General features: G+C 47.1%; 1 protein-coding gene across 3 annotated transcripts in view; it reads right to left on the bottom strand.

Moving 5' to 3' along the window:
• The window catches only part of LONRF3 (LON peptidase N-terminal domain and ring finger 3), a 46,125-nt gene that overhangs the window by 26,782 nt on the left and 4,827 nt on the right, over positions 1–14,516 (bottom strand). Inside the window, exons 3-6 of one of the 3 annotated variants that reach the window (XM_017873511.1) lie at positions 10,910–11,032; positions 6,782–6,937; positions 4,183–4,447; positions 3,297–3,387 (exon numbers count right to left, since the gene is read on the bottom strand). In XM_017873511.1, the coding sequence (XP_017729000.1) occupies positions 3,297–3,387; positions 4,183–4,447; positions 6,782–6,937; positions 10,910–11,032 (635 nt within the window). The remainder of the gene's footprint in view (positions 1–3,296; positions 3,388–4,182; positions 4,448–6,781; positions 6,938–10,909; positions 11,033–14,516) is intronic. The other 2 variants (XM_017873512.1, XM_017873513.1) reach the window with 2 other exon arrangements.

The following is a 14,516-nucleotide window of genomic DNA, read 5'->3' as shown; positions in this document are numbered from 1 at the left end:
TATTTTTTAGTAGAGACAGGGTTTCACCGTGTTAGCCAGGGTGGTCTCGATCTCCTGACCTCATGATCTGCCCGTCTCGGCCTCCCAAAGTGCTGGGATTACAGGTTTGAGCCACCGTGCCCAGCCTGAATTTCTTTCTTCTACTTGTTCAATTATATTGTTGGGACTTTCCAGAGCATTTCGCATTTTTAAAAGTGTCCAAAGTTTCCCGAATTTTTTATTTTTTCCTTTAAGCTATCTATTTCCATGATATCTCTCCCTTCACTTTTTTTTTTTTTTTTTTGAGACAGAGTCTCACTCTGTCACCCAGGCTGGAGTGCAGTGGCGTGATCTCAGCTTACTGCAAGTTCCGCCTCCTGGGTTCGTGCCATTCTCCTGCCTCAGCCTCCTGAGTAGCTGGGACTACAGGCACCTGCCACCATGCCCGGCTAATTTTTTTGTATTTTTAGTAGGGACAGGGTTTCGCTGTGTTTACCAGGGTGGTCTAGATCTCCTGACCTCATGATCCGCCTGCCTCGGCCTCCCAAAGTGCTGGGGTTACAGGTGTGAGCCACCGCGCCCAGCCTCTCCCTTCACTTCTTGTACCAGTTTTTGGATTGCCTTGCATTGGGCTTTGCCTTTTCTCTGGTCTATCCCTGAGTAGCTTAATAACTAACCTCCTGAATTCTTTTTCAGGTGAATCAGGGATTTCTTCTTGGTTTGGATCCATTGCTGGTGAACTAGTGTATATTTTTGGGGGTGTTGAAGAACCTTGTTTTGTCATATTACCAGGGTTGGTTTTCTGGTTCTCATTTAGGTAGGCTCTGTCAGAGGGAAGGTCTAGGGCTAAAGGCTGCTGTTCAGATTCTTCTGTCCTGTGGGGTGTTCCCTTGATGTAGTACTCTCCCCCTTTTCTTATGGATGTGGCTTCCTGTGAGTCAAACTGCAGTGATTATTGTCTCTCTTCTGGGTCTAACCACCCAGAGTCTACCCGGCTCCGGGCTGGTACTGGGGATTGTCTGCAGAGTCCTGTGATGTGAACCTTCTATGGGTCTCTCAGCCATAGATACCAGTGCCTGCTCTGGTGGAGGTGGTCAAGGGTGCAACAGACTCTATGAGGGTCCTTAGCTTTGGTGGTCTAATGCTCTATTTTTGTGCTGGTTGGCCTCTTGCTTGGAGGTGGTGCTTTCCAGAAAACATCAGCTGTGGTAGTGTGGAGAGGGAGCAGCAGTGGGCAGGGCCTTAGAAATCCTAAGATTATATGCCCTTTGTCTTCCATTACCAGGGTGGGTAGGGAAGGACCATCGGGTGGGGGCAGGGCTAGGTATGCATGAGCTCAGATTCTCCTTAGGCGGGTCTTGCTGCAGCTGCTGTGGGGGATGGGGATGAGATTCCCAGGTCACTGGAGTTGTGTACCTAGGAGGATTATGGCTGCCTTTGATGAGTCATGCAGGTTGCCAGGGAAGTTGGGGAAATACAGCAGTCACAGGCCTCACCCAGCTCCCACGCAAACTGAAGGGCCAGTCTCACTTCCACCGTGCCCCCCCCCAACAGCCCCAAGTCTGTTTCCAGTCGGAGAGTGAGAGGGGCTTGAGAACTTGCCGGAGGCTATTTGCCTCCCAGAGTATTTGGGGTGTCTCCTGGGTCCTGCAGAAGCAACCCACTTCCTTCAGAGGGACTATGGGTCCTCTCGGGATTGCTGGTTTGTTCTTGTAGTCGATCTGGAGCGCCACAGTCCTCCCTGCAGGACCCATCAGCACAACAAAGAGCGGCCTGCTAACCATCTTAATATTTGTGCAGATATCTCAGCCACCTTTTAACGCTCTTTGGGAAAACAGACACATTTGTGAAGCTGCTAAAGGATGTGGACCTTGTCCTTGAAAACCCATATACTTTAACACACAACTTTGAGACATTCACACATCTATTAGAATCCATATATAGAACATCCTCAGAGGTCCATAGACCCAAAGTTTCCTTCTGGACCTGTGGTCCAGAAGGAAAAAAAAAGTTAACATTTATTGAGTATCTATTATATGCCAGACACTATTCCAGGTGTTAAATAGATTTTTCTCAATTAATCATGACAACCCCATGGAGTAGGTACACTGTTCTCTATTTTACTGACAAGAAAACAGTAGCAGAGAATGTCACTTGCTCCATCCAGGTAAACAGCCAGTAAATGACAGCACCAGGGAGCCCCTCCTCTAAGCTACTAAGTCACAGCTGTGAAATCAAAGACATGTAAGCAATTAAAAAAAATTGTATATGGTTACACACACCATAATCATAGCCTCTTTTCTGGGGGGTGGGGAAGCATGTGGATAATCTGCCTCTCCAGAGATCTGAGGAAGTAGAGATAATGTGGCACTGGTTGGTGGGGAGATACTTGGCTAAGTATCTCAGGCCCACCACTAATATTCATGGCACAACACAAAACAAAAGCTAGTCAGGCCCACCATTTGGCTTCCCAAGAATAGATCTGTTGGAGTGACAGTAGCCCTTGAACTTGAGTTCTTGACGGTGTAACTGAGATTAGTGCTGGGGTCCAAAATTTAAATTATCTCTAGGGGCTAGGAATGTAATGCAGTTGTGACATCAGGTTGGAATAAGGCATTTGGGCGGCGGGGAGCATGGTCAACTGGAGAGTACACGTCCTGTCTCAAGACATTCACGTTTAAGAAAAACAACCCCCATGAGGGTCAAACAAAAGACATATTCAGACCAGGTGCAGTGGCCTGTAATCCCAGGACTTTGGGAGGCCCAGGCAGGCAGATCACTTGAGCTCAGGAGTTTGAGACCAGCCTGGGCAACATTGTGAAACCCTGTCTCTACTAAAAATACAAAACCTAGCCAAGCGTGGTGGCGCAAGCCTGTAATCCCAGCTACTTAAGAGGCTGAGGCACGTGAATCGCTTCAACTGGGGAGGTTGCAGTGAGCTGAAATTGCACCACTGCACTCCAGCCTGGGCAACAGAGCAAGACTCTGTCTCCAAAAAAAGATACACACACACACACACACACAAAAGATATATTCAGACATATTCAGCCCAGTGGGCCATCAGTTTGTGACCTGTGAATAGACCGTTCCCTTCCCACTCCAGGTTCTTCCCAAGTCTGGAGTCAGGAATGCAGGGAATGCAGTCTGTGGGAAGGGGACACAAGCTGACCCACGTGACAATCAACATTGTGATTTCCATTCCATTAGAGCTATGCTTTTTATATGCTAACCAACCTAGCAGTAGGTCACTAGCAGAAAGGTCCAGACACCAGAGATGAAGAAACATCAGGAAGTAAATGATAGTACACAGGACGTACCTCATACATAGAGCGCATTCAAGGTCAGATGCGTCGAAAGATGCAAGTGGTAAACTGAGAGCAGGTTTGTCCCCCTGATCAGTGGGAGGATCTGCGATTTAGAAAGCAAGAAGTCAGCAGTGGAGCCACCTCAGTTTCATAGATAGTACTTCTGAGGCAAAAGAATCCAATGCGTTTTTCGGTTTGCCACTGTCACTACCACCTCCCAGAGAGGTGATTTAGTGGACACCTGAGCCGTTGAGAGTGGGACACTCAGAAGTAGGCTCTCAGGTTTCCAGCAGCCCCAACAGAAAGAGAAATGCAAGTCAAAGAATGTCCAGGAGCCCTGGGGACTTCATTCAAATGCAACAGGCACCTCTCTCAACAGCAGAAGCTACAGCAACTCAATGGATTGAGCCAGGCCTTCAAAGCTAAAACTGAATCTTGGCACTGCCAACCTCTCGTGGAAAGATAGCAAGCCACAGCTGCAGCTTCTCACATGCCTACCTATGGGAACACAACTGGGAATGAGCAGGGTGAGGCCTGACCTCACTTTCCTCATCCTGCATTCCTAGAATGGGGATGGGGGTAGCGGGAAGTTGCCCTAGAAGGAAGTGGTATCCCCATGGGTATGGGATGCCATTAGTTGATACTGTGCTTGACCTAATGCCTTGGCGTTCCATTATATTAATAATTAGTATCAAACCCTTATTACAGTGTGCTACACATGGTGCATGATCTCACAGAAGCCTCACAGGAATCTCTGAGGCCACACAGCTAGCAAATGCCAAAGCTGGGTCACACACCCAGAGACTAAGGAGCCCCCGGACAGAGGTAAGTAACTCGTATATACTGGTGAGCCCAGGGATCTCCTCCAAGCTACCTTCTCCCTGGGTAGAGCCAGTACCTTGCTTGGAGGCTTTATTAGGCATCCCTGTGTCTTCTTGGGATTCAATTTGGCAATGTTTCCTTTTCTTTTCCTGGCATTTTCCAGTCTTGCTGGAAGCAGCTTTTGGAGAGGTAGCATCCCGCTTCTCCTCCTCTTCTTCCTGGTCTTTCATGTGGTGCTGCTGACCATCCCCCTTCACTTTAGCTGGGTCCATCAGACTGCTGCCATCTCCCCTGGCTGCTGCTTCCTCCTGACTAGAACAATGTGGGAGCTCCATATTGTCCTGGATGAACAAAGAGCCACATATCAGAATCTTCTTAGGACCAATATTGTCCTCTGATATTCTTACCCAGAGTGACAAAGGGAAACTATAGAGTCCTGATCCCCACCCCAATCGCAGAGTGAACACAGAGCTCAGCTGGGGGGCCATCATAAGGTATTATTTCCTACTTCTTGTCCACACAGCATCTGCAACCAAGGCATGCCCAGCTTGGGTGGAGTTAGGGAACTTCCCTAGGCAAGGACAGGAAGGTATGTAGGAGGAGGGGCTCCTTGGGCAGGTGCAAAAAGGGGAAATGCCAGGGCTAGCACCAATTCCCCTTCCTATCAAATCCTTCCCCAGTAACCACTTTAGCAAAACCAAGGCCGGCAGTGAGGGCAGATCCTGTCACTCAATAGTTCCTCTGGCCCTCACTGCCATTTACGGCCATCTGCGATCCCCAAACTCCAGCTCCAAAAGGACTTTTGGTAGGGCTTTGGCACAGGTCTGCTCACAGGCCTGCCAAGTTACCTCATGCTGCAGGGCTGTACGCTACACTAGTCAAATGAACAAGGTACAAACTATTCCTTTTACTAGATTTGGGGTGAAAAGCATTAAAAAAAAAAAAAAAAAAAAGACAAAATCACCTGGTGAAAAAACCAACAATGTCTCTAGCCTTTTAAAGAATATTTTCCCAGGAGATGGATATTTGAAAAAGGATTTAGAAATAAGTGCAATAACAACATGTTTATGCAGATTTACATGGAGAAACCCTCTCTAATCTAAACCCATAGTCCACAGGTCAAGATATTCATCTTGTTGTTTCCCTCTAACCCTACCAAAAGAAAATTGGTAGACAGGTGAAAAAGGGGAGCATACAGCTGGGAGAAAACAATGAGGTGAGGAGAAAAGTAATGTGGGTTTTCTCTGTCTCTAACTTGGGGAGTTGGGGTTTTCTCCAGCACAACAGCAGTACTACAACCTTGACTTTCGATGAACCAAAGGCACTGGCCACTCAGGAGTATACTGCTTTGCAAAGCAAAGTTTGGGTGGAAATCCAATCCTTGTTCCCTAGCTGGTTCACACTGGAAAGCCAAGGCTGCTATTTTTCTTTTTTTCAGATGGAGCTGCAATTAGAAGTCACTCCAGGCCTTTGGGTTCAGTATTAGCATCCTCAATCATGTAATAGTGATCTTAATGATTGAAATCACTGGGGAGTCTCTGATTTCAGGAGATCCTCTAAGTTCTGCTGTTTTTTAAGAAAAGCTGGGTACACCTGCATTTCAGTCCTTTTTTGAGAGTCCAGGGCTTACACACAGGAGAAGAACATGGGGCATGAATGGAGGGAAAACTGCCCCCTAAAGGTGCCCAGGCTTTCAGTGCTAAACTCTCCCTTGGAGTCTGCACTTCTGATCCTCAACTTCTGATCACTTACCCTCTGCCGGGAAAGCCAGGGCCTGGAGCCCATCTCTCTTGTGTTCTGTTTTCTGGTTTTCAAAGAAAGGTACAAATACCTGTCCTCCTCCCAGGTCCTTCAACTCAACATTCTTTCCAACATCTCTTTCCTCTTCTCTGTTACAAATACGTATTGGAAGCTTACTTATGTATAAGGCATAGTGCAAGAATATAAAATTACGTCCATTTGAGAATCAAACAGAGTTGTCTTTGCACAGGGTAAGTGCTGGCACTCAAAGACCAGCAGTCTGAACAGACAAAAGCTCGAAAGGAGGGAGAAAGGAGGGATCCTCAGGCCCTCTTCTCAGACTCCTCCCCAAAGCCTATAAACCCACCCAAATTGTACGGCCCAGGGGCAGTGAGCCAATTCCTTTCTAGTTCTGTCCAATCTCTCTTGGCTGGATCTAACCAAGAACTGAAAAAAATAAAAATGTATCCTAGCACTTTGGAAGGCCAAGGTGGGAGGATCACTTGAGGCCAGGAGTTCGAGACCAGCCTAGGCAAAAATGGTGAAACCCCGTCTCTACCAAAAAAAAAAAAACTTAGCCAGGCATGGTGGCTCATGCCTGTAGTCCCAGCTACTCGGGAGGCTGAGGTGGGAGGATCTATTGAGGCCAGGAGTCTGAGGCTGCAGTGAGCCATGATCATATGACTGCCCTCCAGCCTGGGTGACAGAGACATCCTGTCTCAAAATTTTTTTTCAATGTAATGAATAACTCTGGGACCATGCCTGAAATTCACAACTGCATCTTTAAGAGGTTCTTTGCAAAGAACAGAACCACTAGTGACTCAATTTCTTCTTTCTCAGGAACCAAAATAGGAGAGGGAGGGCTCACTCCCCACGTTTGCCCACAAAACAGCCAAACAAAGTGTCACGAGCGAGCTGGGTGAGTTGAGTTTTACCTGTAACAACCTTGGCAGATTATGGCTGGTAACTTCAGTAGTCATTGACTCTACGTTTTCCTTTAATCTAGGGTGAGGTGCCAACAGCTTCAGGATATCGGGAGAATGTTCCTGAGAATCCCCCGGGACTGATGGTGAAAAGAAACTAAGGAGAAGCTGTGACATAAAACAGAAGACTTCACTACTTAAGTTTCTACAGGTGCCCAGGTGAAGGGGAGAAGGGTGGGGGTGAGGGAGCCAGCTTTTAGGGCAGAACTCCAGGGAGGAAGCCTTGGACCAGTGTCCCCAACACACCACACCGGGGCAGGGGTCCTCGCTTCAGTAGCCATCAGAATCAACTGAGGAACTTATGAAAAATCTAGTTCTCTACTTTCTACTACCATCTCCCCCAGGTCTGAAGTGTGGCCCAGGAATCTGGATTTTGAGAAGGCACTACAGATGCCTCTGTTGCCTAGCCAAGGTTAAGAGCCACGATGCTGGTGCTAACACTCCACAGAAATATCTGCAGTGGGATTTTAAAACTCATCTAGGAGGAAAGAGACAGAGAGGTGAAGTCAGGAGAGAAACCTCAGTTGGAGAACTTGAAGTTCATAATACCTCAGTGGGTAGAAGTCTACAAATGTCTTCTAGGATCCTCACTATTTCTTTTCTCCGTCATCCATTTTGCTTCCTCCTCTCCCCACCATCACCCCTGGATCTTTAATCCCTTTAAAGCTGGGAACCTGAGCAGTTAACTGTTACGAAAAACAGAACGCCAGCTTCCTCCCTCTTCTCCCAGCCTCGCCTTCCCTATTCTGGCCTTTACCTCCCAGAGGATGTTAGGTTAAGTTAAAGTACTAGGTGCAAGGAGGTTCCAGTCTCTTGCTGGCTTCCCTTGCAATTGGATAAGCTGGGAGGGTAGATGTGCGTTCTAATGTAACTTGCACCATTCACTGTCCACATTCTTGCCCCAAGTTTCCCCTGTACCGGCAAGGATTGTGTGTGTGTGTGTCTGTGTCTGTGTGTGTGTTTGTGTGTGTGTATGTGTGTTTTCATATACTGAAACATGTAACACAAGGAGAGCAGGTGACTTTGCTTCTAAAACCTACTCCAGTGCTTATCACCCAGCAGCTCCTGCAGTATTTGGAGATCCACTAAGGGATGCTCCAGTCCTGTGCTGAGGATACATAGTTAGGATATTAATTCATCAGTGAAATTTGACAGAACACCAAACTCCAGTTTGATTCATTCTCTGGCCCCTAGCAGTCTCTTCATGATGTTCCTTCAGATGCCAGAACTTGCCATGAAGCCAAACGCTGCTCAGCCTTCAAAGCTCAGCTCAAGTGCTACCTTCCCTCACTATTCCAGTCCTGTCCTATGCAGTAGAGAGTGCACCATAATATAGCATCTTGAACACCACGTTATGTTATCCTAGAAATGTGTCACAGATGTAAGCCTTTCTCTCCCGCCAGATGGCCAGCTTCTAGAGGGCACATAACAGATACCCAATAAATACTCATCATACTGGATGAAATTGAATTAAGACACTTATCCACCCCAGGGCCCAGGGAGAGGCCTCACATTCAGGCCCAAAGTCCTCAGATTGATCCTTATGTTTCCTTTCAGCTCTGAGAAACCCACTTTCCAGTTATGAGTTGGCAAAGGAGTTAAATGAGGAGGTACTCACAGCACCCCGGGCCATAAATGCCAGCTTTCAGAAGTCCCTCCTCCACAGGAGCCAAGGTTGGCCCTCTGAAGCCCTAATGAGTGACCCAACAGGACCAAGCCAGTTCTGAGGAGGCAGTATCCTTGGAATTCTCCCAAAAAGAGCATAATATTCTTTAATGGCAGCCACACAGCATCACAAAGTACAAGGATGAAAGGGCAGAGGGTGGTGGGAAGGAAAAGGAGGCTAAGGGAGAAATCAAAGGAAACAAAGCAGAAATAACAACAGCAGTTCCCTTCCTCATTTTACTACTTGAGATCTCTCTCTATGCCTTCTCAATGGCATTGGAAAACAAAGGTTAGGGTCAATTCTCAGTGAGAATGATCACTCCACATGAATGAAAGTCAACTACACTTCAGCCTCAGCCTTAGAAGGGCCCAAATAGATCAAGAAGGAGGAAAAGAATCTGCAGGAAAACAAACATTAAAAGAAACACAGGCCTGTGAGTTCGAAGGCAGCTTATTAATGTCAACTCAACCTGCATCATCTCTGTCAAATCTTTAGCCCTGAAACTGGAATGATCTGGTAAATAAACACAACTGAAGACTCTCAACGTTCTTAATTGCTGCCATGGCCTCATCACACTCAGTGGAAATTCGCCTCTAAATTCTTGCCCTCACTTCAGAACTCTGTAACACTCATCATGGGCATATACTCGCTTGCATCATCTGGCATTTATGTTAACAAATGCAAGACTGTAAGTTCCTTGAAGACTAAAACTGTGACTTACACCTCTTTGGGTCTCCAGAGCTTCACACAATGCCTTGCCTCAAACCATTAGGCAGCTGTGGAAATGACAACAGTTTGTCTATAAAAGCAGACTGGAGAGACAGGTCAGCCCAACTGATGACACCAAAAACATCTCAGGCCAACTGGTAAATGGACAAACAGGAGTCAAGAAACCATTCCTCCTTGGGTCTGAGACCTGCCTCTGTTGGCCTTTGCACACTCTGTTCCCAAAGACAAGTTTCTTCTAACTGCCTCTGTTCATCACGGAACTGGAAAGTTCCATTGCTACTATTGACCCAGCTTCACCAGTGAGTGCTGAGGCTGTGGCCATGTCCTCATGGGAAGCAGGATAGCAGAGCAGCTAAGATGCCAGGCTTTGGAAGCAGATAGACTTGGTTTTGAATACTTTCCCACCAATCACCAGCTGCATGACCTTGGGAAAGTCAGGAAGCCCGAGCTTCATCTGTCTCATCTGTAACCTGAGGATAAATAACCAAACCTAGCCTCAGGAATGTAGTGGGGTTTAAATAATCTACTCTACATAAAACGCCTAGCACAGTGTCTTAATGTAGAAGAAATTCTCAACAAATGTTAGCTATTATTATTATCATTACATCATGGACTACACTTAAGATTTGGAGAAGGATCCACAGCTTGAAGTAATTCTCCCCGAACCATGCTCCTCTCAAGCACACCTTTTTCACATACTCAAACCAATTCAAAGCAACTTCCCAGAAAGGAGATCCTTCGTGGGAGACAGAAAATCCAGGGCCAGTTCCCTTAGTTCGTCGATTTTGCTAACCATTCCTTTCTAGAGCCTTCAGAAACCAGTTCTGTCTCTTGCTCCATTTCTTTATCCACTTCTCTGCCAAACCACACTGGAACAGAAACCGTAAGGCTCGGCAGTGAATAGCGGGTGGGGCACAAGGAGAGCAGAGACAACCTCCAACTGTCAGAATCCAACTTACAGGCCAATTACCCAGACACCAGCAAAGTAAACTGTAAAACAAACAACAAAGTCCACGAATTGAAGATGCCTGAGCCTTCACTCATGCTCTCAGTATTTCACACCATTTTTCTTTTATAACTACCACATTCTCCTGGGACCCAGGAGTTGGAATGACTGTTTGCATTCTATTGTAACGGTCTCTGACTAGCATTTGTGAGGCAATGTGTTTTATTTCTAGCAAAGGAGCTGAAGGTTGGAGTTCTGTGTATGGTGATAGGAGAGGTGGGGACCACCAACGTCCCGTCCCAGGGGCTGGTCATCATGTGTGGATGGTGAAAACTGTGATTCAGCCAAAGAAAAGTTATGTAACAGTAGGTAGCCCCACACCCTGGATCTCTCATCAACAGCCAGAATGTCCTCAGTGAGCCTCAATCCCCATGTTAATGTACTTGATTTTGGTTTTTCTCCCACTGACAATCCAGACCCTGAGTCAAAGAAGCAAGAACATTCCTCACAGGCTCCTACAAAAATGTAGGAACTGCCCAATCTGATCGTACACACCAGAAGGACGGTGTTTCTGGGCAATCAATTAGCACTCCCTTCTCCCTTTTGTCCCTTTAACCCAGGGAACCACCCACTCAGGACCCCAAATGCCAGGGAGGACAGCATCCTCACTCCCCTTCCTAGAGAAGACAGAGAGGTGAGGGTCCAATAGGCAGCTGGACCTGATGTCATTTCAACTCACTCTTTGGGCTTCACATCTTGCTCTCTTGTTCTTTCCATCAAGGGATACACAGTAGAGAAACTCCCTTAGTGCCTCCTCCACCTTGCCTAGGGTGGCTAAGGCTTGGGCTTTTCTGAAATGTGCCTGGAAGGAAACATTAGCATTCAATCCCATTTTATTCAGCCTATTAACACTACTGCTCTAACAATAACTAACCCAGAGCACTCTCTGTTGTGTAAAACATTTTAAAAGGACTCTCTTATCTACAGCCCTAAAATGTAGGCAACTGTTCTAATGCCATTATCAAGAAGACAAAACTGAAACCCAAAAACGTTAACTTGCCCAATGTAACACAGCTGGTAAATTGTGGAATCAGGGTTTGAACCTGGGACTGACTGATACCAAAGCCTGTATTCTTAACCACTCTGCCACACTACCTTGTCTGTGCCCCACCATTGTACAGCGTGACCATCAAATGTAGCAAGAACCCCCATTTGACCACATGCTAACCAGCTTTCAGGGCCTGCCCAGCTATGCCTTCGTTTGAACTAGTCTCTCAAGCAAAGAACTAGTCCTCAGTAGTGGCTTGAAAGAGCACCTAAACTAACTGATCAATTTTCAGAAGAAGCCCGGGAGAAGGGATCTGACCTCTCCAAGACCTCAAAGGTAGCTAGTGGCAAAGCTGGAACTAGAACTGCAGTCTCAGGACTCCCAGGATGCTCTTCTCCACAAAGCAGACTGCCCTTCAGAGGGCTAACCAGGGGCTGAGCAGATGCTTACTCTCCTAGGGGCTTGGAGCACTGCTGCTCGCTCACCACATACTTTAAAAAGTACGAAGAAGTTTATGGTTCCTCAGGGCCCAAGCCCAACTGCTCTGGGAAAGACACTCTAGGGAGAGCAGAGAAACATCCTGGGAAAGAAGGAAGAAAAAACAGTAGTGGGGGAGAGGGCTGCCCTCTGTGTGTGTCTTGAGACAGGTGGACACTAGCAACTTGGCTTGAAGAGCATTTCACTTGAGTCATCTAGGACGTCCCTCCACCCAGTGGCCTGCTCCCTTGCCTCCTCCATTGGCAGCACTAAGCCTAACTTAGTGAATGAAGTGATCCAGGTTGTGGCTGCTGAATACTCCCCTGCCTTCCTTTCTAACATGCCTCTTTGCAGGCCCCAGAGCCCTCAGGCTATGACCTGGCTGCAGGGGCTGCCCTGAAGCTGCCTTGTTGAGCAGTGGCCCCTGCTCCAAACCTCTCGAGGACCTTTCCGCATTCCCCCGGCTCCTTCTGAAGCCTTGTCTTGGCTGATACATGGATGTTGATGGCCTCCCTTGTTGCTTCTCCCAGCAGTGTTTACCAAGGGCCTTTGGGAAAGGCTTGCATGACATCACAGGGCAGCTAGAGGGGAGAAGTGTTGGGAGACTGGAAAGGCCTCTGTGTGATCCCACTAATCATATCAAGTAGCAATCCATATATTCTTTTTTTCTCTTTTTTTGAGACAGAATCTTGCTCTGTCACCCAGGCTGGAGTGCAGTGGTGGATCTCGGCTCACTACAACCTCCGCCTCCTGGGTTCAAGCGATTCTCCTGCCTCAGCCTCCTGAGTAGCTGGGACTACATGCATGCGTCACCATGCCTGGCTAATTTTTGTATTTTTAGTAGAGATGGGGTTTCACCATGTTGGCCAGGCTGGTCTCAAACTCCTAACCTCAAGTTATCCACCTGCCTCAGCCTCCCAAAGTGCTGGGATTATAGGCGTGAGCCACCGCGCCTGGCCAACCCATAAACTCTACCTGCTCAGGGCAACCAGCTCACACCACTGAGAGCTGTATCACCTGCAGGATGTGCAGAGTACCACACACTCTGTCTGGATGGCTGGAATAGAGAATAGGGCTGCCAGATGAAACCCCTACACTTAGGGCATTTTACACAGAAATGTTGGGAAATATGCAAATCAGGGTGGGAGGTGGTTTTGAATTATATGCATCACTTCCAGTCTTCTCTTAACCCCAAGACAATAAATTATCTCATCACTGCCCCACCTATCACTTCATCACTATGGGGAAATGAAACTCCTATTTAATACTTTCATCGACTCTTCCTTCACTGGGGAAGTCACTTTTCCCATTTCACACCCAAAATGCTTCATTGCTTCTCAGTTCTGCTTCTCACCACACTATCAAGGTTCTTAGCCCTAAGATCTAGGCTTAGGGTGGAGGTAGAAAGAGCTGCAAGTCCTCTTACTCCTAGGCAGCTCCCTGACTTGCACTACTGGGAGGCCGAAAGTGCCCCCACTAAAGCTCCTTTGGGTTAAGACACTGGTGCCTTGTATTAAACACTAAATGTGTTCCTTGGGAAAAAAACATACTAATTCATCATCACTCATGAAAACCTTCTCAGGAAAGAACATACAATATTCAACTGACATTCATGGCAGAGTACACAGGTCCACATGCTTTATCTGGTTTCCAGATCCAAAAAAGTTCTGATAATCCATTGTTTTCATAAACTTGACATCAAAATTCATTAGATGGCAAAACCTGACCTAAACTGATATAAAGTATTTAAAAATATTTAGCCCACTGAGTGTGAATTTTCACAGAATCTGCTAGATAGTGTGTTTGATTATAGGAAGCTAGCCGGAGCTCACTGAGACCTAATATATGGTCCTTGCAAAATATAAAACATTCTGGATTCTGAACACTTCTGATCTTACAAGATTCAGATAAGGGATCGTGGACTTGAACTTGGATACACTGGTTTTCTGAGGAAGGCATCCTTGGGTTGTGTAGAGAGAGAGCACTACACACAGCAAGCTTTATAGCTTGCAGAATATCCTCTTGGCCACGTTCACTTTTGACCCTCACTGCATCATTGCGAGGCAATCAGGGCAGATATCAATAGCTTCATTTTGCAAACAAGGATACTTGGGGTTCGGAGAGTGAAGCCACCTCCCCACGGTTTCCAAGTAGTAGAGCACAGGCTCAAATCTAATCTTCTAAACAAAGTACTGACATGTGGCTGAGGGCCAGTCCTGAAGCCAGGCAAAGACACGGAAAGTGACACTTTGCATCCTGGCATTCTGAGAGGTGTCCAGGCTGTTTTTCTTCTCACCCCCCATCTGACCTAAATCCTTGGGGATACTGGCAGGCTGACTGACTATATTAAGGACTTGAAATGGCACAACCATTGTGTGAGTGTGAGGATCCCTTCAGAGAAAACTGGCTAAGCTGCCAAGGAGCCTGGCTATCAGTAGAGGTTCAGGAGCACCAGGCCAGCAACACCACTCTCACCTTCCTCTTTCTAATGTCCCTGGAAAATGATGATAATGATGGCGATAGAAAACATTTATGTAGGCCGGACACGGTGGCTCACGCCTGTAATCCCAGCACTTTGGGAGACTGAGGCAGGTCGACTGCTTGAGGCCAGAAGTTTGAGACCAGCCAACATGGCAAAACCTCGTCTCTACTAAAAATACAAAAATTAGCCGGGCATGGTGGCACACGCCTGTGATCCCAGTTACTCGGGAGGCTGAGGTGGGAGACTCACTTGAACCTGGGAGACAGAGGTTGCAGTTAGCCGAGATCACGCCACTGCACTCCAGTGTGGGAGGCAGAGTAAGACTCTGTCTCAAAAAAA

This window comes from Rhinopithecus bieti, unplaced genomic scaffold (assembly GCF_001698545.2).
Source record: "Rhinopithecus bieti isolate Rb0 unplaced genomic scaffold, ASM169854v2 scaffold_8300, whole genome shotgun sequence".
Lineage (NCBI taxonomy): Eukaryota > Metazoa > Chordata > Mammalia > Primates > Cercopithecidae > Rhinopithecus > Rhinopithecus bieti.
The sequence above is the reverse complement of the archived record's forward strand: the minus strand, read 5'-3'. Positions and strand labels throughout refer to the sequence as shown.